The following is a 23818-nucleotide window of genomic DNA, read 5'->3' as shown; positions in this document are numbered from 1 at the left end:
CAGGCGGGGCGGCTCACAGGGAGAAGCACACACAGACGCAGTAAAACAGGAGAGCTTTATGGTCAGAGTGGAGTGGTGGAGGAAAACGAGAGAAACAGTGTCTGACGACCTCCCGGCCTGGCCGGCAGCGAGCCCGAGCGCAGGTGCAAAGCGAGACCCTGGGCCCGGGAAAAGGCGCCAGTGCCGCCTGGCGTCTGCCCCCCATGCCGAAAGGGGCAGGAAGCGGAGCCCGCCCGCGCGTGGGGGGCCCAGGAGAGCGAGCGCGGCGGGCCGGGGGCAAGCAGGAGCCGGCCGGTGACGAGGACGCGCCCCGCCCTGTAAACAGCCTTGCGGCCTCCTCGGCCTCAGTCCCATCCCTGAGAAGCGCTGGGGGCCGGCTCCCCGCACGGCCCAGCCCGCTGCCCGCTGCCCGCTGGCCGGCTCGGTGCAGGGCGGGCCCAGCCTCCCCAGCGAGTGTGGAGCAGGCCCGCGGCCATCCCCGCGCCGGGCCGCCGTCGGCGGAGCCAGGCCTAGAGCTCCTCGTAGTCCCCGCCCCCGCGGAGGTGGCCGCTCGGCGCGGCACCCCCCAGGAAGGCTTCCAGCTCGTCGGCTGCGGTCCTCTCGGTGGTGCCCCTGGGCCGCCGCCGCCGCTCCGGCCTGCCCTCCTCCTTGTCCCTGCTCTTCTTCTGCTTGCTTTTCTTCCTCGCGGCCTTTTCTTCCTCCTGGGAAGGGGGGTGGCTCAGGCCGTGTGGACGCCGGGACCCCACACTGCCCAGCGGGCGCCCGGAGGTGGGAGGCAGGGCTCCTACCTCTTTGCTTTTCTTCTTTTTCTTCTTCTTCTCCTTCGAGGGAGGCTTGCCCTCCTTCTCTGCACAGAGGAGACACCGCGTGGGCCCCGCAGCCTCCCCGGTGCACCCCCGTCGCCCCGGGCTGGGCCGCACCGGCTGGAGAGCACACAGGGGTACTACCAGGCTACGGGGGCGGCCGGGGCGCGCTCTCGCCGTGGGGCCGACCCACCACAACCCCCACTCCTCCGCCTTGGGGGACAAGGAACTTCTGGCACGTGTCCCAGGTGACACTGCAGATCGGGGCCCAGGGCCACAGGGAGCCATGGGTGCTCCAGGGGTTTACGCAGCAGGCCACCTCTCCCGGCCGCCAGGTACCTCCCGGGCAAGCACTCGGCAGGTGGCGGTGGGACCCCCAGCCCCTCAACTACCTTCGTCACTGATCTCCTTGTGGCCCGTCTCCTCCAGTCCCAGCCCAAAGAGGTCCGAGTCATTCTTCAGTCTGAAGGAGGACACGGGGGGCTTGGGGGGCGGGGGCGGCTGGGCAGGGCGGGCGTCCTCGTCCGTGTCGTCAGAGAGGTCCTCTCGCACCGGGAACTCCTCCTGGAGTGGGGGGCGGGTTGGGTGCCCACCTGTCACGTGACCCTTGCGGGATGGCTCCTGCGCTTCTCGGGCAGGTGACAGCCACCTCGGGGGCCCCCACGCCCAGCCTGGACTTGGGGTGGCCAGCGGGGCCCGGGTGTGGCAGCCGGGACACCGCAGCCTTTCTGTGGTTGCTGTCCTGGGATTGGGCCCCAGCACCCCGCCCTGGGGTCACATGCTGGTCTGGGGCTCTCAACCCAGGATGTCGTCACCTGGTCCTCTCTGCTCCATCCTGCCATTCCCACCGAGACCGTCCCCTCCTCACCGCTTTCCGCTGAGTGTCTGAGTCGCTCTCGAAGTCAGGGTCGTCCATGACGAAGGACAGCATCTGAGCGGCGATGGGCCCCTCGGGGTCACTTGATGACGATGATGACGCCACCTGCTCACCCCTCTTCTCCTCGCGGCCTCCTGAGGGGTCCTGGCGGTGGGACTTGCGGACACCTGGCCGGCGGGACTCCACGGCCCTAGGTGGCCTCGAGGCCTGTGTGGATGGCCTTCGGGACAAGGACGAGGTCAGGGGGCTCTCGGCCGCCCCCACCCCAGGGCGCATCCCCTCCACGTACCGTTTGGTCTCTGGCTCGGCGCACTTTTGGGGGGTCGCGGCAGTGGCCTTGGTGTGCCCCGCCATCCCCGCTGCTTCCTCCTCGCTGGCAGTGGCGTCTCTCCTGGGGACAGGGCCCGCGGGCGGCCTGTCTTCAAGGCCCACGTCATCCTGGAAGCCTGCCACCAGTGGGTTCCCCCCCGGGGCCTCCCCATCGCTGCAAAGGAGGGGCAGGGCGGTCAGACGACACAAGCGGGTACGGAGAGTCTGACTTCCCACCCTGCGCCCCCCGAACACCTCTGGATGTCCTCTCCGCCGGGTGTGGGCACCGGGCCGGGAGCCACTCTACCGCTGGCGCTCGGCACTTGCGGGAGGACGCGGGCCACGGAGGGGACCCACCGGTGTGGCAGGAAAGTGGCACGAGCTGGCGGAACGGGGGGTGCGAGGTGGGGGCCCGGGGGAGGGGCAGGGATACCGCCACACACCGGGAAGCCGTGGGGGGGGGGGGCTGCTCCGTTTACGTGCAGTGTGAAGGGTGTGGGTGTGGAGGGGCTCGGCTGCCGGCTCCGTTCTGTTACTCTCGCTCCCGGAGGGACCGGCGGGTCTGACCTGGGGTCAGTGTGGCGCGGGGGAGCCCGCGCGGGACAGGCCCGGGACCCGTGACGAGGGTGAGCGGCAGGGGTGGGGCAGCCAGGCCCGAACCGCTCTCTCTCTCTCCCCCCCTGCCGGGCCCAACCTCCCGGGGAGCCCTCACAGGCTGCCCCTCCGCCAGTGCTCTCAAATGGCATCAGCCCAAGAACGTGTGGACAGGCAGGTCACGGGGCACCACAGATATGCCGGCTCGGGCCACCTGTGTTACGGGCCAGCCTCGCTGCCCCTGCTCCCTCCCTGTGGCAGGGGGACGAGCCCCAGGTCCAGACCCCAGTCAGCAGCCCGATGGCTGGTCTGAGCGGGCTTCCTCCTGGAGCGTGGAAGCTTCCCTGAGCCCTTCCCTCGAGGTCCTGCCGGACCGGTGAGGCCTGTCCTCTTTGCTCACCCAGGGATGTGGAAGGCAGAGGGGAGGCTGAGGGCCCCGACCCGCCCGGCCCCTGCTCTCACCTGTCACTGTCCTGTGAGACCTTGGCTTCGACTTTCTTCTCCTCCTTCCGGGGGGCCGTGTCATCCAGGAAGCTGCGGTCAAGGCCATCTTCGGGAACAAAATCCTCCACGTTCTGGACTTTTGCCGGGGCCTCTGAGGCCGGGGCTGGCTCTGTGGACAGCACAGGCCGGTTCCCGCTTGTCCAACGCCTGCCCCCGCCGGGCCTGTCCCAGGCTGTACGTAGGTGACCGGCCGTGGGGCTGCCTGGCCGGGAGGAAGGACGGGGACCCCCTCCCGGTCTCCAAGCTCACGGGGCCAGGGAGGCCGGGCGCCCCGCCGCATCGCCCGTCACGCCCACCCCGAAGAGCTGCTCCCGGGGCTTACCTGGGGATGAAGGGGCCGCCTCGGCAGCTGGCGACGTCCCGAACAGCCTCGAGATGATGCTGCGCCGCGGGGCGGGGGCTGCGGGAGGCGGTGGGGCCTCTGCAGGGGCTGGGGGGCAGGGGCAGGCCGAGGGGGGTTGGAGGGGCAGCTGTGGGGCCGGCTGGGGCGTGCTGGGGCTGGAGCTGCCCGTGGACACGGTGCTCGGGGGCACCACCGGAGACTGGGAGCCTGAGGACGGGCTCTGCCCGTTGGCGGTCAGTGGGGACGCGTGGCCACGGCTGCGTGCCTCCATCATCTCGAGGAAGCTGGGGGGACACAGGGCAGGCAGTGAGCAACCTGCCTTCCCCTGGGGCTCTTCCTCTGAGCTGCGGGTGACAGCAGAGTCCTCACCCTCGGGCTTATCAGCCCTCCTGCCCCCCAGGCCTCAAGCAGAGCACCACAGGGAAGGTGCCGGCGGGCGCTGATAGGCAGGTGTGGCAGCCCCCTGGCTCACGCCCTGAGCTCTCCACCCACGACACAGGACCTGCGGTGGGGAGGCCCCCGACCCCCGAGACAGGGAGCAGCCAAGACCAGGGGCTCCAAGTCCCACTGGAGGTCAGTGACGAGCCCTGCCGCTCGTGGGCCGCCGTGGGGAGTGCCACCAGCCCGTGGCAACGCCTTCCCCGTGGAGGCTTCCCCACAGGAGGTCTGCAGTGAAGAGCTGGCCCGTTTGCTGGCTGAGCTCCCTGGGCACTGGCACCTCCGACTTAGGATTTCCGGGGCAGGTGAGAAAGAAGGGCAGGGCGAGGGCGGAACCCGACTGCCCGCCCACGTCTGCGGCGGCCTATCCCCCATGTTCCAGGAAGCGTCGCGGAGACGTCTCCGCCAGGCCCCTGGCAGTGCTGCCTGATGCCGGGGCTGGCTGTGGGGTGAGCGCAGGGGACTCTCCGGCTGCCATCACCCCAGGGGGCAGGGGGCAGGGGGCCGGGTGGTGCCGGGTGCCCGCGCTCTCGGCCAGAGGAGCTGACGGAAGCGGGTCAACCCCGGGACGGGCTCCACGGCGAGGGCAGTTGCTCGCCGGGGCGGGGCTCCCACCCGGACCGGCCAAGCAGCCCAAGTGTGTGAAAACTCACTCCCCCAGAACCGCTGGAGCCGGTTCCAGAACCAGCGAACGGATCTGGCTCCAGGGAGACCCTAAGGCCCTTCGGAGTTCCCGGGGGGGGGGGGGGGACAGACACCTACTGGGGTGCCGGCACTCCCAGGACAGGAGCCCAGGCCGGGAAGCAGCGTGCCCCGCCTCAGCTCCGACGTTTACGTGCCATCTCTGCGCACCAAACAAAACGCGAGCATCTGTTTGTTCGGGGGCAGCTCAGGTCACACCTGCCCGAGAGCGCGTGCCTCCCCGGGGAACTGTGGAGGGCGGACGGGACCCGGAGCACGCAGCGGACAGGGGCGCTCAGCACCACTCAGCCGCGCTGCCGGCAGGGCACACGCTCTGCCCTGGACCGCTCTCCCTCCACTGCCGAGGACCGAGCTCCCACTCCTGCCCCACAAGCCTCCCCAAAGTCAGGCCTCCGAGAGCCCTACCCTACATCGCCATCGATCTGGGAAACCGAACTCAAACCCACGGGAGCCCCAGCGGAAGACATCGGGGACGGCCAGTCTCACCAGGGGCTCGGGTGGACACTCGGCCCGGGGTGGCGGGAACCGTGGCCCAGAACGGCAACCGTGTCTGGCAAACGGACGGTCAGCTGTACCCCGGTTACCCCTGTCAGCTTGGGGCCCCCCAGGGGCCCGTCAGGTCAATTAAGGCCTGACCCCGATCTGCCGGGTGGGCATGGGGAGGGGGCAGGGCCTCAGGGTGTCCGTCCCCAGGGAGCCTCTGCTTCCGAGGTGAGGTGGGCTCCACCTGACACGTAAGCTGCCTGTTCTAGAAAGCAAGGCTGCTGCTGTGCGTTAAATGATGAAGAACCCCGATACAGGGAACGGGGAGGGCCGCGGGGCTGATCTCACCGCGAGGCCACCCTCCTCTCCCTCCCCTCGGGGGCCTGGACTCCCCCTGCCCGCGCTCCAGTCCGTGCACGGCCACACCCGAGGAGGAAGCGACTCGGGTTTTTTGAGCAACACGACCGGCCCAAGCTGCCGGGTGTACCGGGTGGGGGCTCTCCTCGCTGCCGTCTCCTAGGCATGCCCCCGCTCAGAGGCGTGCGTGGCGAGCCCGCCCTTGGTGCTCCTGCAGAGCCTGCCTGCAGGTCTGACCCGAGGCGGCCCCCGGGCCGACGTACATGTCGTAGTTCTGGTCCTCTGTCTCCTGCTGCACCGACAGCTCCTCCAGCGTGGCGTCCACGTCCAGCTGGTTCGTCTCCAGCTGCCGGAGCAGCGTCTCTCTCTGCGGGGGAAGCAGACCCCTTCAGCCTCGTGTCCCTGCTCGGCCAGCCCTCGAGGGATTAAGCAGCAGCTGAGCACGGGGCATGGCGCCCGAGGCCTCGTCCGACACCCAGGCGGTTCGCCGTGGCTCCGAGGACGAGGTCGTTGATGTTAGCACCGCCCCCCCCCCCCCCCCCCCCCCCCGGCCCCGTTGATGTTAGCACCCCCCCCCCCCGCCCCGGGCCCTGTTGATGTTAGCACCCCCGCCCACACGCGGCCCCAGAGGTCCAGGCGGCTCCGACGAGTGAATGCGGCTGTGGGGCCGGAGCTCAGCGCCTCAGCGCCTCCGCCGCACAACCTTCTGCCGCTTGCTCCAGCGACATGACATGCGGTGTGGCCCGCCAGGTACAGGAGACCCCTCCGCATCGGTGTGCGGGTCGTAGCTACAGGGATCTATGACAACGACGCGGGTTCCCCGGAGGAAGAGCAGGGTGCAGTGACCGCGGCCACTGCCTTGAAATGGGCCCACGCCAGCCTTCCCTCAGCCGCAAATGGCAACCACCCTGTCTGCAGGGCCCTGGTTTCCTTCCAAAGACAGAAGGACAGGAGAGGAAAGACCACCACCTCCCCGGGCAGGCCCACGCCTTTCTGGACGAAGAACGGAAACCACTGTGGCTGCAGAGGGGCCGCGGGCCAGCATCCCAGGGACAAGATGTCACGAGTCCTGCCGCGACGTGCCCGGAAGGGCAGTCGCCTCTGCGGGCTTCTCCCTGAAAGCCCAGAGCCTCGACCCTGAACGGGGCTCATGGCGATCGCACAGCCTAGAGCAGGCTCAGGACTACGTGGGAGGTGGGGCCGGGCCTGAGCGGGACACCCCGGGGGGCAGCGTGTGGCAGTCGGCGGACCCTCGCTGCTTGTGGTTTGGAGGGAGGTACCGAAGAAGCTGAGCGGGCGGTGTGAGAGCCCTCTGCACCGTCCCTGTCCCTTCTGTGTAAACCTAACATTGCTCCGGAGTAAAACGTTTATTAAGAAAACAGAGGGACACCTGGGTGCCTCAGTTGGTTGAGTGTCCCTCTATTTACTTATTTTTAATTTTTAAAAAATGTTTTACTTTTGAAAGAGAGACAGACAGATAACCAGAAGCAGGCCCCAGGCTCTGAACTGTCCACACAGAGTCCGACGCGGGGCTTGAACTCACGAACCGCGAGATCATGACCTGAGCTGAAGTTGGACACCTAACTGAGCCCCCCCAGGGGCCCCAAGGGTCTGACTCTTGATTTCAGCTCAGGTAATGATCCCAGGGTCGTAGATCAAGCTCCATGTCAGGCTCTGTGCTCAGTGTGGAGCCTGCTTGGGATTCTCTCTCCCTCTCCCCCACTCGCTCTCAGTCTGGGAAGGAAGGAAGAAAGGAAGGGAGGGAGGGAGGGAGGAGAGGAAGGGAGGGAGGAGAGGAAGGGAGGGAGGAGAGGAAGGGAGGGAGGGAGGAGAGGAAGGGAGAGAGGGGGGAAGGAAAGGAAGGAGGAAGGAAGAAGGAAGGAAGGGAGGGAGGAAAGGAAGGGAGGGAGGAGAGGAAGGAAGGAAGGAAGGAAGGAGGAAGGGAGGAAGGAAGGAAGGAAAGAAAGGAAGGAGGAAGGAAGGAGGAAGGGAGGAAGGAAGGAAGGAAAGGAAGGAAGGAAAGAAAGGAAGGAGGAAGGAAGGAGGAAGGGAGGAAGGAAGGAAGGAGGAAGGAAGGGAGAAAGGGAGAGAAAGGAAGGGAGGGGGGAGAGGAAGGAAGGAAGGAAGGAAGGAAGGAGGGAGGGAGGGAGGAAGGAAGGAAGGAAAGGAAGGAGGAAGGGAGGGAGGAAGGAAGGAAAGGAAGGAGGAAGGAAGGAAGGAGGAAGGAAGGGAGAAAGGGAGAGAAAGGGAGGGGGAGAGGAAGGAAGGAAGGAAGGAAGGAAGGAGGAAGGGAGGGAGGAAGGAAGGAAAGGAAGGAGGAAGGGAGGGAGGAAGGAAGGGAGGGAGGAAGGAAGGGAGGAAGGAAGGGAGGGAAGGGAGGAAGGGAGGGAGGAGAGGAAGGAAGGGAGGGAGGAGAGGAAGGAAGGGAGGGAGGAAACGAGACAGGGCAGGCGTGCTTCCTGGACTCAGCAGGCTGCATACCAGGCACTGTGCTCGCGGTGTGTGTGGGGGTGAGACGTGGCGGGGCTCTCCCCGCAGCTACACACCAGCGGGGGGCCACCCCTGCCACGCGGCGGGGTCAGAGGAGCTGGGGAGCAGAGCCCTCCTGTGGGCCTTCGGGGGCAGGCCGTGCCCATACGGGGCAGAGAGACCCGAGCAGGCCTGGTGAAAGCCCATGGCAGGGGTCAGGGTGGGTCTAGGGGGAGAGGGGCTGGGGCACCCGCCGGCCCGCACGTCTAGTTCCTGGCTTGTTGGTCAGAGACGGCCTGACACATCTTAAGGAACCCTGCATCCTCCTGCAGCCGCATCTGTGAAAATTCTAGAAAGGCCTGGGTCTCAGGCTAGCAGCAGAGCAGAGGAAGGGGACGGAGGGGGAGGGAGGGGGACGGAGGGGGACGGAGGGGGAGGGAGGGGGATGGAGGGGGACGGAGGGGGACGGAGGGGGACGGAGGGGGAGGGAGCGGGTGCCACGGGGCCGCCGGCACTGGCACGGCGAGCCCTCACGGCGGCCGCATTCCAGGCAGACGGCTGTGGCTCTGCTCGGGAGGGCGGCCCTGCCCCTGCACTGGGACGGCACCTGCGGGCGGAGCGCTGCCGCTCCACCCCCGGGGGATGGACTCACCTGGAGCTGCAGGAACGGGATGTTGAAGAATTTGTGAAGGTATTTCAGGCCAAAGCTGTTTTTCATGGAGGACTCGGCGTAGCGGAAGTAGGAGGAGCCCGGGGGCCTGTGTGCAGGGGGAACAGAAGGTTCTAGAAGCTTGGTGGGGGGGGTGGTTCAGCCCCTCTGGAACGCGGACCACACCCGGGCCGGCCAGCCCTCCACGCCCCCGAGGGGGGCCTCACCGCATCACCCCGACACCCAGCCCCGACCCGGCCTGCCTGGTGCCAGGAAGCCACTCTGCCCTCGGCAGACCCCCTGCCAGTCACTCTCTGACCCTCGCTGCCCGCAGCAGGGCCCCTGCTGGAGCAGGGGGGAGGAGTCTGAGCCCCTTGGGACGCGGCTGGGCCTCGAGTCCGAGGAGCAGGAGGGAGGGCAGGAGGGCGTCCCAGGTGCCAGGTCTCCCGGCCACCCACCCACCTGTCCAGGTTGTCGATGAAGTCACGCACGTCATCGGGCAGGACGACTCGGTGCTCGCCCATGTCGCGGTAGTTCCCCAGCACGCACACCGGCACGTGGGCCGGCACCTTGGGAAGCTCCCGGAGAATGTAGTTGAAGGTCCTGAGGGGGTACAGGTGAGGAGAGACGTCCTCGGGGTCAGCTGTGACACGACCACCCGCCACTTCGCCCGGAGCGCACGGAGCCGGGAGGGCCGAGCCCTCGGTTCCCCTGGTTCCCGCCTCTCTCCACCTCCTTTCCTGGGAGTCCCTCTGGTGAGGTGTCTCTGCACCCCCTGTGGGGCACGGCTGCCCCGTGGGGCCAACACGTGGTGCGAAGCGCGTCCCGACCCAGAGACCGCCACCGGGCACGATGCGGACACGCACGCCCGTGCTGACAGACTGGACTTCATTTTCCCGGGAGGCGCAGTAACCGAAACCGTCATCAAAGGACCAAGGGCATCCGCCTCCCGCCCTGGGGCCCGTCTCCGGCATTCTGTCCGAGGCCACGGGGCCCAGCGACGCGGGCCTGGCTCCGGCCCACGCGGTCCACCGAAAACGCCGCCGCCCCACGAGGGCTCAGAGGAGCCATTCTCGCTGGCCGTGGGAAGGCTCCGGACAGAGCGGCACCACCAGCAGGGCGCCGCGGCTGCTCCCGTCCGGGCTGACCTGCCCCTGCCGTCCCTGCCCCAGGCCCGCGGGCGGGCTCCTGCTGCCCCTCACACACGGCAACCCCCCCCCCCCCACTCCCGCCCCCGCCAGTGGTCCTTCCTGGCCTTGGGCAAAGGCCGCGGGGAGCTTCGGGGATGCCGAGGGCCTACCCAGAGCTGCGCCCTGGCAGATTCTAGGCGGGGAAACCACCTCTAGGTGCCTTGGCGGCAGGGACCACTGCGGCTCATTCGGGAGACACGCCGGCCTTCCCTGGCGCCGACCCCGGGAGAGCAGGGTGGCCGCCTCTCGCACAGGCACGTCTGTCCGTGGGAGCCACCGCCCTGCTCTGCACGCTTCCGAGGTGCGCCCGCTGCCACCCAGGGGCCTCCCATGCACGTGCTAGTGATGGGTCCCCGGCGGGAGGGACCGCATCCCCGCAGGCCGGAGGGCTGACGGGAGGCCCCATCAGATCCCTTGGGCCTGAACCCTCCGGGTTCCCGAGAGTGAAAGCTTGACCTGCGCAAGGCCGGCGCCTCCGACCGTGCGCGAACGTGCCCTCAGATAAACGCAGCGTCTGCGGATGCGCGTATAAGAGCCTGTGTCCCGAAGACGGAATCTGCGTGTGCAGCGCCCTGAGGAAAACCTGGCCGGCACCAAGTGACGCCCGTGCCAGCCTCTCGTGGCGGGATTACGTATGCGGTGACGAGAATCTCAAGGCGGAGCTAGACCCCACAGGCCATTTTCGCCAGCCCCCACCTTGGGCTGATGCAGAGGCGGGACCGGGGAGTCCGCTCGTGTCGCCCGTGTGGCCCGCTCCCACGCTCCTCCCCGCAGCCTGCTCTGTAGCGTTTCGCTGGGATTCTAGCTACGCGCCCCCTCGTGATCAAAGGATGTGGGGCGTGTCCTCGGGGAGCCCCAAACAAGCGGTCGCTCGATCCCGCCAGACGTCGCGTGGTACTTTCAGGGAAGGCCGTGGGCTGTGGGAGGGGCGCCTCCCCCGGGGCCGTGACCCCCACCCGGCCCGCCCGCCCGCCACACAGAGACGTCCAGAGACGGCTGGGCCTCCGCTTCCCGGCGGCTGAACTGCTGGAGCCCACGACAACCACGGACAGGGTCCCGTGGTCTGGCACCAGCCGCGATGCCGGCGTAACCACCGCCCGCTGGGCTGCAGGGGGAGCCCTCCGGGTGGCGAGGCCCTAGGAGCCTCGACGGCCGCTGCCGGCCAGTGCCCCCTTACCACTGCTTGGTGATGTCGAACATCATGACCACCCCGTTACAGTTCTTGTACACGTCCAGGAACTCGGCGTCCAGGGCCATCTCGGACTCCGCCTAGGGACAGGAGAGAACTGGGCGTAAGAGAGGGTGCTCCGGGCAGAGTCCCAGGGGCGAGAACCCGGTCTCCTCCTGGAAATGGCTGAACAGGACTTTCACAATCTGAAAAGACAACAGCTGTTTTCGTTTTGGGAAAAAAAAACCACGTAGACGAGATTATCCAGGGTGGGGGTCCGAAAACTTTGCGTCAAAAGGTCTAGTAGTGAACAGTTCAGGCTCCGGGGCCACATCAGCTCTGTCTCTGATCGGGGCCTTCTCCACCGGCCAACAGCATCCCACCCGCAGGCCTCACAGACTTCACGCCACACAGAGGGACGAGCGGGCTGGAGCAGCCGGCGCCCCGTTGCAAGGTGTACATTCCAGAACTGAGGAAGACACTTGCAAAGAACCTTCCAGAGCACACAGACAGCGCCGCGGGCTGCACGCACACAGGCTGCGGTGCTGGGGCCAGGGGCAAAGTGTCACACAAAGGGCCAGACGGACCTGGACCAGGTGGTCACTTACCCCTCCTGCCCTAGAGGGGATCAAGGAGGCTGCCTGCCAATCATGAGACCATCTACGGGCAGGAGGACACAGAGAGCAGGGCCCTTGGGAACAACGTGAAGGCCTCCCTCAAAGGGAAGGGGTGCCGGTTTGCCCGACTTCTTTGTGTCAAGAGTGGTGGCCACAGCGAGAGCCCATGCAGAGCCACACTCGTGCCCACGTGCGCGTGGGGCCACACGGTTTGACCAGTGCACCTCGACAGCCCTCAGCTCAAACTCCCTGCAGGCCAGCAGCTTAGGCAGGCCCAGCCATCCCCAAATACAGCCGTGGGGCGGCGCAGGCTCGCACGAGGAGTGGGGCCGACTGGTGCCACTGGAGTCCCGGGGGAGGGGTCCCAACCCCCCATCTGAGCGGTGGGCCCCGTGGCCGGACACGGCCTACCCACCTCCTGGGGGTCGTTCTCCACCTTCAGGCCGTCACCTCGCCGCCTGCACTTCCCTGGTCAGAAGACAGACAAGTCACAGAGGGAACTGTGGCTCCAGGGAGGCACGCGGCTCCCCACATCCCACCCTGTGCCCGGCCCCCACCTCCAGCAGGCCGCCGTACTCTACTGAGGAGGAGGCCCGGGGAGCCACGCCCCCACAGCGGGCACGGGAGCAAACCCACCAGCGCCAGGAAGCGGCCGCCACCTAGCGAGACCTTCCTGGCAGCTGTAGCCGCCGACCCCACCAGGAGAGGCCCTGAGGGGCTCCAAGAACTTGGCCTAGACTGGAGGGACATCCGGCAGGGCTCGGGGCCGCTCAGCAAGATCGCCCTAAAGCCCCCACCCGGGCTCTGGTTTGAACTCGGGCACTTCCTTCCCGGATCGGACAGAGGTCCCAGCCCTGAAAGGGCGCTGCCGGCTGGCGCAGGCTGGCACGGCCCAGCCTGTGAGGTGCCGCACTGGAGGCCAGAGAGGCTCCCTGAGCTGGTGCCGGTGCCGGCCGAGCTGGGCCCGGCCCTGAGCGGGCCCCAAGGAGCTAAAGCCAACTCCAGCGGGTCCTGAGGAATAGAGTTCCACACCATCACCGTTATAGACTGGGCGCGTTCACACCAGCTGCTCCCTGTCCCCACAGCTTCTTTTTGACCCTCTGACCGCCTTTGGGGCCCATGGGGCTCAGCGGGCGGTCCCTGTCTGACGGCAGCTGGCCACAGTGCGCCCTCCTGGTGGCCGCTCCCGGGCCACAGGGCGGCATCCCAGCACCACCGACACTCTCGGTGAGCTTCCGCTGCCCTGGGGTACAAGGCTGCTCCCCAGGTGCCCTCCCTTCTCGGGGCGCTCCAAGACTCGCCGGGCCTCGCCTCCTTGCCACTCTGCACTTCCCACCAGGCTCTCAAACCCGATGCCCTCTGCTGCTGTGCATGCTCACACCCTGTCCCACAAGCAACGGGCTGGGGTGGTGGAGGGGACCAGGCGACACGGAGCTGCAGGGATGCTGAGCACTCACCAGGGGCCCCGCGGCTTAAGCCTCCTGGCCTGCCTGGAGCTCCCGCTCACCCTCAGGCTGTCCTACAGCAGCCGGGTCGGGCCTGGGAACCTACACCCACCTAAACCCGAAGACGATGGTGAGGGGACAGGGGTGTGCACTTTCGGCACAGAACCCAGAGCTCACAGCAGACTGTCCTTTCTCGCTGAGGACACCTGTGGCTACGGCAAGCCTCCCAGGCCAGGGGTGACACCGTGCTCGGGAGCACAGGGCACACACGGGGCACCGGCACCAGGGAGGAATAGGGGCTCTTGCCCAGAAACACAGAGGAGGGAAGGAGAGGGCTCCGAAGGGGGAGCATGCCCGCCCCCCCTCACCAGGCGCACTGGGGTGTGGTCCTGACAGCTGGAGCACTTCCCTGTGAGAGCACAGAGACACCACCGCCGTCAGCGACCATGGGGCAGCAGTCACGTGGGCGCATGCCCCTAGAGGGTGGCAGCTTCAGAAGCCCAGGAGCTGGTCCTCAGCTCCGGGCCCAGGGCACTACATGAGGGGCACTGCAGGAAGGGCTTCTGGAACAGCTTCGTGCAGGCATCTGGCTTTGGGGCCCACCCGCTGCCGGTCCGTGTCTGCCCCAGGGCCACGTGCTCTGTCCCCAGTGCGTGAAATGCACATTTAAGCAGCAGAGGCCGAGGTCCCTACAGGTCACTGCTGTGCGTCCGCCCCACCACCCTGGATGCAGGAGGGAGTGGCCTCAGATGCAGAAACTCAGGGGAGCAGCACGAGCCCAGACCTCCTACAGCCCCTGGCTGTTCCTGGGGGCAGACCTTCTGGTCACACACTCCTGTGTCCGCCCTGCGGCTGCGGAGAACCCAGAGGTTCCGTGACTCACACAAGGACACGCCCAAAGCGGTGAGCGTGGGGGGGAGGGGGGGACATCTGCTCCGCAGAACGGACGAAGCATCAGGAAAATGTACTCGTAATAAAGAGACAGGACTTACCTTTGTCAACTACGTCCCAGACCTCAACTTTCACGATGTCGTCAGTGGCTACGACGGGGGGATACAAAGATTAGTGCCCGACATGACCGTCGACCTTCTGGGCGAGAGGGGCTTTTAGGGGCTGCCAGGGTGTCCGGGTTTGTTCCCACTCTTCAAGGGTGGGTCCCCCGCCAGGAGACACTGCGCTCCTCCCTCAGCACCTTCTCCAAGGACAGCCTCCCCGCCCCACCCCCCCACGGGCTCCTACAGAGGGCCGCGGCCCCCTCCCCGGACGGCAGGGAGACTCATCGCTCCTTCAGGCTCCTGCTCAAGGCGCATGGTGAGCAATCCTGGCCTGTCTTCAGCTGACATGCCAGCCATTTCCGGCGGGTGTCCCTGGGGCGGGCTTGTCCCTGGCCCGGGTCCACATGGCCAGGTGCTCTTTGCAGGTGCACCTGGAGAGCAGGCTCTGGGTGCTGGGTCAGGCCTCGGTGGGCCTGATGGTGCCTCAGGCCCCGACTCTCACCCAGCAACCGGCCTCAACTTCACTCCCCGGGACGTGGGCCCACTCTAGCTGGCCCCCCGGCATCAAGTTTCCACCCAACCCGTGGTCCAGGACAGGCCCCTGAGGGGAGAGGGGCCCTCGTGCAGGTCGTCGGGGACACCTCTGCCAGGCTTGCTCAGAACTACTGGCCTTTCTGTGCTCTGCCTTTTCCTCACAGGGAAGAGACCCTCAGACCCTCCTTGGCGGGTGCTCGACCTGGGAGGGGTGCGGGGGACCCAGGGGGGCCGACCCCGCGAACGGCCAGTCCGGGCCCAGGGCCCCAAGCGCAGGACGGTGGCTCGCCGCTCCACCCCGGGTTCCGAGGGGAAAAGGGGGAGGTGGGGAATTGCCACACACCTGCCCCAGGCTGAGGGGCACGGCCAGCTTCACCCCTGCTGGGAAGGGGTGCCGTGGGTGGCTGCCCTCAGGCCCCGCCAGCCCCAGCTGATGACTGGGGTGGCGCCGATCCACGCAGCCGTCCTGGGACGTGGCGGGAAGCGGGAACTTCCACAAAGACCCCGTGTGTTGACAACTACATTTTTTTTCCCAACAAAAACGGATGTTTAAAATGGTTCAAAGGACTCTGGTTTCATGATTTCTGAACCCCGCAAAGCCACTGCCCTGCCGCCCACGGGGCCGCCGTACTGTCCCGGGGACAACAGCGCCTGCAGCTCAGCTGCGACCAGGGGCCTCGAGGTGCCCCGTGCTCTGTCTGTCGCGTGACCTCGACCTTGCAAAGGTGAAGGGGCGGGGCTCAAAGGACAGAGGGGTCCTTCCTGCTGGTGGAGCGTATGTGGGCGCAGGTGCCGGCTGTAACGGGAGCAGCCCCCCCCGCCCCCCGGCACTCCCTGATGTGTCACATGTGGTAAACCCGGAACTGGAGCCCTCTGGTGGCCTCTAGGGTCTCAGAACCGAGTGGGTCTTGACACAGCCCCCCCACGAGGCGCCCCCACCACTGCCTCGTCTCTGTCTCTGGAGCAGCTTCCCGCGAGAGGGGGATTTCAGGACAACCCAAGCACGGCTTTAACGGGTGCCCCCACTGCGGCCCTCTGCGTTCAAGGTCTGCGGGGTTTCTGTGAGGACACCACAGCCGGGGAGGCGTCTCCGAGGGACCGAGGCCTAGGGAGCCTCAACAGAAGCCCCGACCGCACAAAGGGTGCGGTACCTGGCCCCCAACTCGGGAGGGCGGACCTCGACCCGCCCCCCTGCCCCCCAGCCCTGCCCTCACTTTTGTAGTTCCAGTGGATGCTGGTGACCCGGATCTCCTGCGTGGGGATGTACTCCTCCACGAACTGCTTGCCTGCAGCCGGTGCCACAGCGCGGTCTTGCCCGTGTTCCTGTCTCCTCGGATCACAATCTTCACTGGGGGGGGGACAGATTGGGTAAACAAATCAAACCAACGGCAGACTTTAACTTCACCGACAGGAGCCCACGTGCCACCCATGTTCCTTCCACACAGAGCGTGGCCCGCGTGGCTGGCGAGCAGGGAGGAGCCCAGCGCCGGGGGAGCGGCCTGGCTGGGAGACCACCCGCAAGGGGTCGGGCCCCTGCTCGGCCCGTGGACGAGACCACACCGTCCGTGTCCCGGCAGCCCGGCCCCTCTGCTCTCCCTCCCTGTCCACGACCCCCGAAACATTCCCTGCCCCGCCCCCCGTGCTGATGGAGTCAAACCGGGCTCGGACTTCACACCTGCCGGAGAGCGGTCTCGCCCTAGAGCCAGATGTCCTGGGGGACCCCTGACTCACAGGGTCAGGGTCAGGGTCAGGCTGCCGGAGGGGGTCGGGCGGCAGCTGATGTTCTCAGGAGGCTCCCTAGATTTTGGTAGTTTGCTCTTAACCCACTTTCTCACAGCCCTGGTATTTTTAGCACACAATTTTGTAGAGCGCCAGCACTTTCCAGGCCGCACACGTGGGGTTACGGGCAGCAAGCCCGTGTTCCGTGCCGTACCGGGTCCAACACGGATTTACGTGGCGGCCCATGTGCCAGGTGTGCGCACGCGGCAGTGAGCGAGCCCACAGGCAGCGAGTGCGGAGACACGAGGGGCAGGCGGGGCAGCCGTGGATGAGATGGGCAGCCCGCGCCGGGACCCCGCGATGCTCCTGGGCCCCGTGCAGGTGCCCGGCGCAGCAGTGTGGACGGCGGATGGTGCTTCACAGCCTGGGACTGGGTGAGGCCAGCAGGGGCTTGTCCAGAGCCCTGGCCTGGCCCCGCAGCTGCCTGGCTTTTTTCTCCTGCAACCCGTTCCTGCTCCAAGGCCCCCTGTTCTCGGACACCTCGTTACTCATCCCGCGAAGCGTGGTCACCACGTCAGCTCCCCCCCACCCCCCCCCTCCACCCTCCCCCAGCTTCCGCCATCAGGACATCAACTCCCCCCCCACCCCCCACCCCCCCCCCCCCCCCCCACCACCCTCCCCAGCTTCCGCCATCAGGACATCAACTCCCCCCCCCACCCCACCCCCCAGCTTCTGCCATCAGGACGTGGTAGTTGTTTTCAACTTGAAGCACCTCCAGTCAGACCAGGGGCGTTCCTCTTGCTCCCCACTTTATCCCATCACCAGATGGGACACAACCAAGCCACTGCCCTCAAGGCCGCGGGCAGTCTAGACGCGATTCCAGCCAGAAGCCAAACACCCGGCAGAACCGGGGGAGAGCCACCAGGACGTGTCTGTGCTGTCAGCGCAGCCCTGGGGATGCCCTGGGTCCCTGTCACCAGCCTGAAACACCCTGCAGGAAGCGTGTCGCTTTAGGAGAGCACCCCCCACGTTAAGGACCCACACGAGACACACGTTCGGTGAGGGTGGGTGGACAGAGACCATGCGCAGCTCACCCCGAGGGCGGGAGCACGGATGCGGAGCCCCCAGCGCGTCCCGGGCGGCGGGCCAGGAGCTGGCTGTCCTTCGCTCTCCGGATGTTGCTTTTGATGGCGTCAGACTCTCACTTCGTGGTGGCGCTTTCCCTGGTCTCAGCTTCCCCGGGCAGGCTCCTTTCCAAACCTACTTGGCCTTTTTCTATGCTCTTCGGATTCCCGCTTACTTCCCGAAACCTCTTCCACTTCTTCAAACACTCTCTACGTACTGACTTTGTCACTGAGGGGCAGCCGGGCACACCACACGTCGTTAGTTTCAGGCGTGCAGGGGACCCGACGCTGTATGCACCACAGAACGCTCCCGCGCTCCGCGTCGCGACCTCACCGCTCAGAGCTGTTACGGTGCTGCTGACGTGCACGACCGGATCCCCTGAGGCCGCCAGGGCCTGCCGTCAGCCTGCCCTGCTCCCGCTGCTGTGTCTGCCGGCTTCCTGATCTCCCCACCAGCAGCTCCGGTTTCTTGGAACTTTATCCCCGGAGCCTCTCCCGGGTCTGGGCTGGAGCCGCCGTCGGAAGGCACCTGTGGTATTTCTGCCCGTCGTTCGGACGCTAACAACCTGGGAAGGCCTTAAGTGAATCCTCCATTCAGACTTTGGGACCACACGGATGATTCAGACGCAAACCCTCCTGGAGGTCACCCCCTGGGCTTGCACAGACCCGGCTTTGGGCGGGGCTCTCCTGGGAGAGGCCCCTTCTAGAATGGGTTCGGGGTGTTTCCCTCCTGCCCCACGGGGACCAGCACCCAGCCAGGGTCAGGCAGGTGCCTCAGGGAGAAGGCAGCTTCAGAGCTGGCCTCCCTCCCAACATCCACCCCCTTTGCTTTTAAGAAACGTGCCCTAGACAGCTGCACAACCTTTATCCGAGTTCAGAAACTGAGTGATGCGTCGACGTTTCCCCTAAATGTTTTATTCAAACTTTTTAAAATGCTTTTTGGGGAGCCTGGGTGGCTCAGTCGGTTGAGTGTCCGATTTCAGCTCAGGTCATGATCTCGCATTCGTGGGTTCGAGCCCCACATCGGGCTCGGTGCTGACAGCTCAGAGCCTGGGGCCTGCTTCGGATTCTGTGTCTCCCTGTCTCTCTGCCCCTCCCCCCCCACTCACACTCTGTCTCTCTCCTTCAAAAATAAACATTAAAAAAAAATTTTTTTTTAAAGTTTTTTAAGGGAAGGGCTGTTCAGCTTACTAACTTTATCACGCTGCCAGAAACAGAGGTTGGGCGCTGTGGTAAAGAAGGCATGAGAAGTCCATTTCCTACACATAACAGTGTCCCAACAAAGGGAGACTTCACACACACACACACACACACACACACACACACACACACACACCTTTTTTAAAGTAGGCTCCTATGCCCAGCGCAGAGCCCAACGTGGGGCTTGAACTCATGACCCCGAGATCAAGACCCGAGCTGAGATCAAGAGTCAACGCTTAATTGACTGAGCCATCCAGGCACCTGGGAAAATTCATTATTTTTATGTTAATTTTTTCCCTTTAGAAGGGCACGTATCTGCCCTGCTCCACACTTGTATTTTTTCTTGTGCTGGGTGGAATTCTATATCCTAGTGAAAGCTCAGTGAAAGAGGGGAGTCCTTGCCTTGGTCCTGATTTGAAAAGAAACGCTTCCTATGTCTCATTAGTAACATACGGACGCAGGTTTTGGTAAATACTCTTGAACAGGTGAAAGAAGCTCCTTCTGTTCCTAGTTTGCTTCTTAGCAAGTGGGTTTTCTCAGGGGACCCAGCTGGCTCAGATGGTGGAGCATGTGACTCTTGATCTTGGGGTTGTGGGGTCGAGTCCTATGTTGGTGTAGAGATTACTAAAAAATAAAAATCTTTAAAAAAAGTGGGTTTTCTCTTTTTATTTTCTGTAAATCACGAATGAGCGTTGAATTTTATCAGATCTTCTTGCACCTACTGAGATTATGATGCTTTTTCTCCTTTAACCCGCTGGTAAAGCGTGGAATGTATCTTTTCTATTAATCTGTGCACTCCTGGGCAGTCCTACTTGGTCTCGATACAATGGTCTGTTATGAATATTTTGATGACTTTCTAGATCCGATTTCCTGGCTTCTCACCGGGTTATTCCCTCTGTGCTCATGGACAGGACCGGACGGTTGCCCTTTTGGTACCGTCCTCCTCTGTCTTGGCAGCAGGATTTACCAAGTGCAGGAAGCAGGCCGAGTGCCCCTGCCCTCCGTGTCCTCTCCACCAGTGTGATGCTCGGCTCTCTGATGTCAGATTTTGTATTTCTCAGGGTCGGCTTTAGGGGCCATTCTCGAGGACACTGCCCACTCTAAGTTTTTCGTTCTACTGGCGCAGAATTATTCAGAACGTTTTGTATTTCAAAACCTTGCAGTTATAGTCACGTACTCTTGATCACTCGTGACATTTGTCTTTTTTCTTTATCAATCTCTCCAGAATCTGCTTTACCAGACACACACCATGTTACATTCTGGTGAAGATTTCAATTGATTCTTTTAAAAAAGAAAGAGTCACTGGTTTTTGCTTTTTTCTTGGTCATTTCCTTCCTTCTCCTTTCTTGGGGCTTATTCTTTGTTTTTTTCCTAAATTTTCAAACCGTATTCCTAAGTCAGTGACCACAAGTACGTGGGGTGTTCATGATCACTGAATTGTATTGTTTTAAATTTATTTTTATTCACTCATTCGTTCATCGAGAGACAGGGAGAGCGAGCGAGCAAGCACCGGGGAGAGGGGCAGAGGGAGAGAGAATCTTCAGCAGGCCCCATGCCCAGTGCGGAGCCTGACACGGAGCTTGATCCCACAACCCTGGGATCGCGATCTGAGCCGAAATCAAGAGTGGAACGCTCAACGGACTGAGCCATCCAGGCGCTCCCGCCCAGTAACTTAAATGTTTAACATTCATTCACATTTGCTGTGATACATCTCAAGTTAATTAATCTCTTTATCTTCCTTGTAAACAGCGCAAGGCCTTTCCAATGCCTTAACTCGGATCGGCTCGGTCCCGGGCTCCGTGAGGCCCTCCAGGGGTTCAGTCCCTCCTTCCAACTGGACCATGTTAGTCACCATCGCGGTGATGGCCACGACCAGCACTTGCTTGGATCTCGCCCCACATACTCACCGGTCTCGGCGCTCACCTTAGCCTTCTGAACCCCACCCCTGTGTCCCGAGCGCCGTTTCCATCGGCCCGGCGCACACCCTTGGTATTATTTCAGCGGGCGCCTGTGTACAGCAAACGGTCCAGCTCAGACTGCAAACGAGCTGAAGCACACACACTTGCGAGTAACTGCTTCCTCGGGTGAGGACCTCCCTCAGGCCGCAAACGGGACTGCTGCCTCGGTGGCGTGTGGGCTGCTCCTCTGAAGGCGGGCTGGGCTCTGGCTGCTTCCTGGACTTCGATGTTGAAACGCTCGCAGGATGTTTTTAAAACCCTGGACGGGGACTTCTTGGGAGTTTCACGTACTTCATGGATTCTGGAAAACCCTGTCTTCGTTCCCTCAAATATTGCTTCTTCCCCGTTCTTGCTAATCTTGTGTGAAACTCGTACCCCATGTGTGCTCCATTCCTGGGCCACACAACTCTCTTCCAGGCGTGAATTCTCTCCTTAGTGTGGTTATTACGCTGATTCACCTGACTGCTGGCTTCTCGCTTTTAACGGCCGTGTTTCTCATTCCTAGCTGTTCTTTTTGGTTCTTTTTCAAACATGACTTGTCTGTTCATACAGTCTTGATATGATTTTAAAGCCGTTTCCTTCTTACCCTGGAAAAGCTCTCACCCTGAAATCAGCCTTTCAGAAGGTTTTTCAGTGAGAAAGTGTTTAAGTCCATTTCTAAATTCTAGCACCGAGATCCAACTGGCCAGGACTCTGGCTGTCCCAGTGTCCGGACGCTGTCTTTGTGAGGAGTGCAGTCCTGACAAGTTCCATTACGACTGGCGTTTCCTGACCTGGGAAGGTGCCCCAGTTCAAGCTTCTTCACTAAACGCGGCCAGTAAATCGTGTCCAGAGTAGAAAGGATAGACCAAGTCAGGTAACATCCTTTCTTCCACTTTGAACGCAATTAACTTTCAAACTATAATTATGGTTCAGCGTCTCATTCAGGTTTGATTCTAAGTTTGATGTGCGTGCTGGGGCTCTTGCATATATGACATGAATCACTTCTATTATCACAGCAATTTAAAAGAAAACTTTGCCCTAGGAGACAAGGTTCTGTAAGAGGCAACAGATACACTTGGAAACCGTCAGCCCTTGCGTGTAAATATCTTGAACCTATAGTCATCAGATTGCTGGCTGGTTTCCCCTAAATAAGGTATTTTGGAAAATAAATGAAGGAAATCGAAGTTTCCACGTTGCACACTGTTCACCTACTGGGCCAATCTCCCTCTAAATGAGACTTCTCTCCATCTCTCCACCTTTGCTGTAGTTGTAGGGAGTCACAGCCTGTCCCCCAACCACCCGAGGCTGGGTTCACCTCTCTGGAACAACTCTATGGCACCTCCCCCTTTTTCCTAACCACCCTCGCCAGGGGATGTGCCGTCAGGGAGTGCTTCTCAGAGGGTGAAAAGTTCCCAGTTTCCAGCTCTGATTTCCACACAACTAGAATTAAGCTTAAAATAATACTCTAAGTGATAAAAGTAAATAAGGGAGCCAAATGGAAATTCTAAAGCTTTGCACAAATGAGTAACTCGACTTACCATTCTCTTCTCTGAATGTGACAAACACATACAAAATTGAGAGTTGAATACACCTACATCTAAAATACCTCTCTTTAAAACCTGCACAGAGGTCTTTAGGGGCCCTGGTTGGCTCAGTCGGTGAAGCATCCTACTTTGGCTCAGGTCATGATCTCGTGGTTCACAGGTTCGAGCCCCGCCTCGGGCTCTGTGCTGACAGCTCGGAGCCTGGAGCCTGTTTCAGATTCTGGGTCTCCCTCGCTCTCTCTGCCCCTCCCCCACTCATGCACCGTCTCTCAAAAATAAATAAATGTAAAGAAATTAAACCTGCACAAAGGTCTTTCTAATTGGTTTAATATTGCACGTTACCACCTCAATATGTCATCATAGGGACCAGAAAGTTCCCCTTAAAGTGGCAAAGGGGGCGGGGGTAGGGAGGAACCCAAAATCTTGTAGCAATATATGCAAATACTTGAAAGGAAAACAATTTAAAACCAGAGAACATAAAAGTCCTTTAAGTAATGCTAGAAAAAGGCCAGCCAGATGGAAAACCTTAAAAGAGGCCAAGAGGACCATCAGCCTCAGGAGCTATACATTTTACATAATTTATGACAGGACTGGAAACGTCCTGGGCTCTGAGGGCGTCTGAAAATAACTCCTCCTTCCCTCGGGGGAAGAGAAGTCTCCTACAATAAGAGTCTCTGTGCCTTCTGGAGCTTTTTCCAAATATATCCCTTACAAATGCTTCTTAAAAAAAAAGAGAAGAGGGGGGCAGGAACGCGTGGCGTAGATGATATTCTCTTCAAACTGAATGCGAAGTCTACAAAGAAAAATCCCAAAGCTCAAACCACCACATCCAGCTGGATCTCACCGCCCCTGGGCAGGTTGTCACGTGGTTCATTGACGGGGAGCCCATCACCCCTTCAAGCGTCACAGACCACAGAGCTCTCCCCACGTTATATAAGAATCACTCTTGGACGAGGTTATCCGGGCCAATCAGGGCACCGCAGAACGCACCGGGAACCGCCTGGACGAATTTTACCGTGCAAACGAAACGCACAGATTTCTTAACGTGCCCGTATTCCTCGGGAATGACCCACCGGTCAGAGGGGAACGCCACGGGCCCAGGCGCCCCCACTCCGGCCCCTTGGGTCCTCCAGGACCTCGTCTCCAGCCTGGCATCACCTCCCGACATCACCTCCCGAGCCCAAGTGAACACCCCTAGGGTACCTGCCACAGGTAAGGGCTCAGCACATCTCACACGGAGCAACAGGATTTGCCACATCTCCCCGCAGACCGCCAGGCCCTGGGGGCGCGACAGGGCCCTGGTCTCTGCCAAGTCCCAGTCGCCAAAGCCCGGGCCTGCGGACCCTGCGGGACAGCGCCCTCCTCCACCCGTGCCCTCGGACCCCCCTTTCCACGTCCCCTGGCAGGAACCCAGCGCGCCCGGCCTGCACTCACTGTTGTACTGCACCCCTTTGGCGAAGCGCCTCTGCAGCGCCTGGTTCATGGATTGCAGCCCGGCGGGGATATTCTTGTCGCGGCCGGGAGCCTGCTCCGACCCCACCAGCTTCTTGAGCGCGGAAAACATCTTCCCGCTCCCACGTCCGAGCCCGGCGCGGCCCGCGAGCTCAGCGGCGGCGGCGACGACGGCGACCCGGCGCGGATCGCACCATGTCCCGGGTCCCGGCGGCCGGGCGCCTGCTTCGAGGGCAGCTCGGGGGCTCAGCCGCGGCGGTTCCGCTCCAGCCCCGGGGACCCCCGGCGCGGCCGCCCTCCGTCTGTCAGAACCGCCATCTTGGCGTCGGCTCGGCTGGGCGCGCGGCTACGGGGCGCCGCGA

General features: G+C 62.9%; 1 protein-coding gene across 1 annotated transcript; it reads right to left on the bottom strand.

The window, feature by feature from the left end:
• Nucleotides 1-36: 36 nt before the first annotated feature.
• On the bottom strand, nt 37-23809 carry RABL6 (RAB, member RAS oncogene family like 6). The gene is given in 15 exon segments (XM_053908569.1): nt 37-701; nt 789-847; nt 1196-1367; nt 1672-2164; nt 3046-3196; nt 3410-3714; nt 5674-5777; nt 8532-8637; nt 8991-9131; nt 10896-10987; nt 11919-11971; nt 13941-13988; nt 15692-15766; nt 15769-15825; nt 23439-23809. Coding segments are annotated over 15 exon segments (2178 nt in total). The 5' UTR covers nt 23569-23809; the 3' UTR covers nt 37-509.
• Between the last annotated feature and the right edge of the window lie 9 nt (nt 23810-23818).

This window comes from Panthera pardus, unplaced genomic scaffold, assembly GCF_024362965.1.
Source record: "Panthera pardus isolate Hobbes unplaced genomic scaffold, ASM2436296v1 HiC_scaffold_20, whole genome shotgun sequence".
Taxonomy (NCBI): Eukaryota; Metazoa; Chordata; class Mammalia; order Carnivora; family Felidae; genus Panthera; species Panthera pardus.
This window is presented reverse-complemented; position numbering and strand designations above follow the sequence as displayed.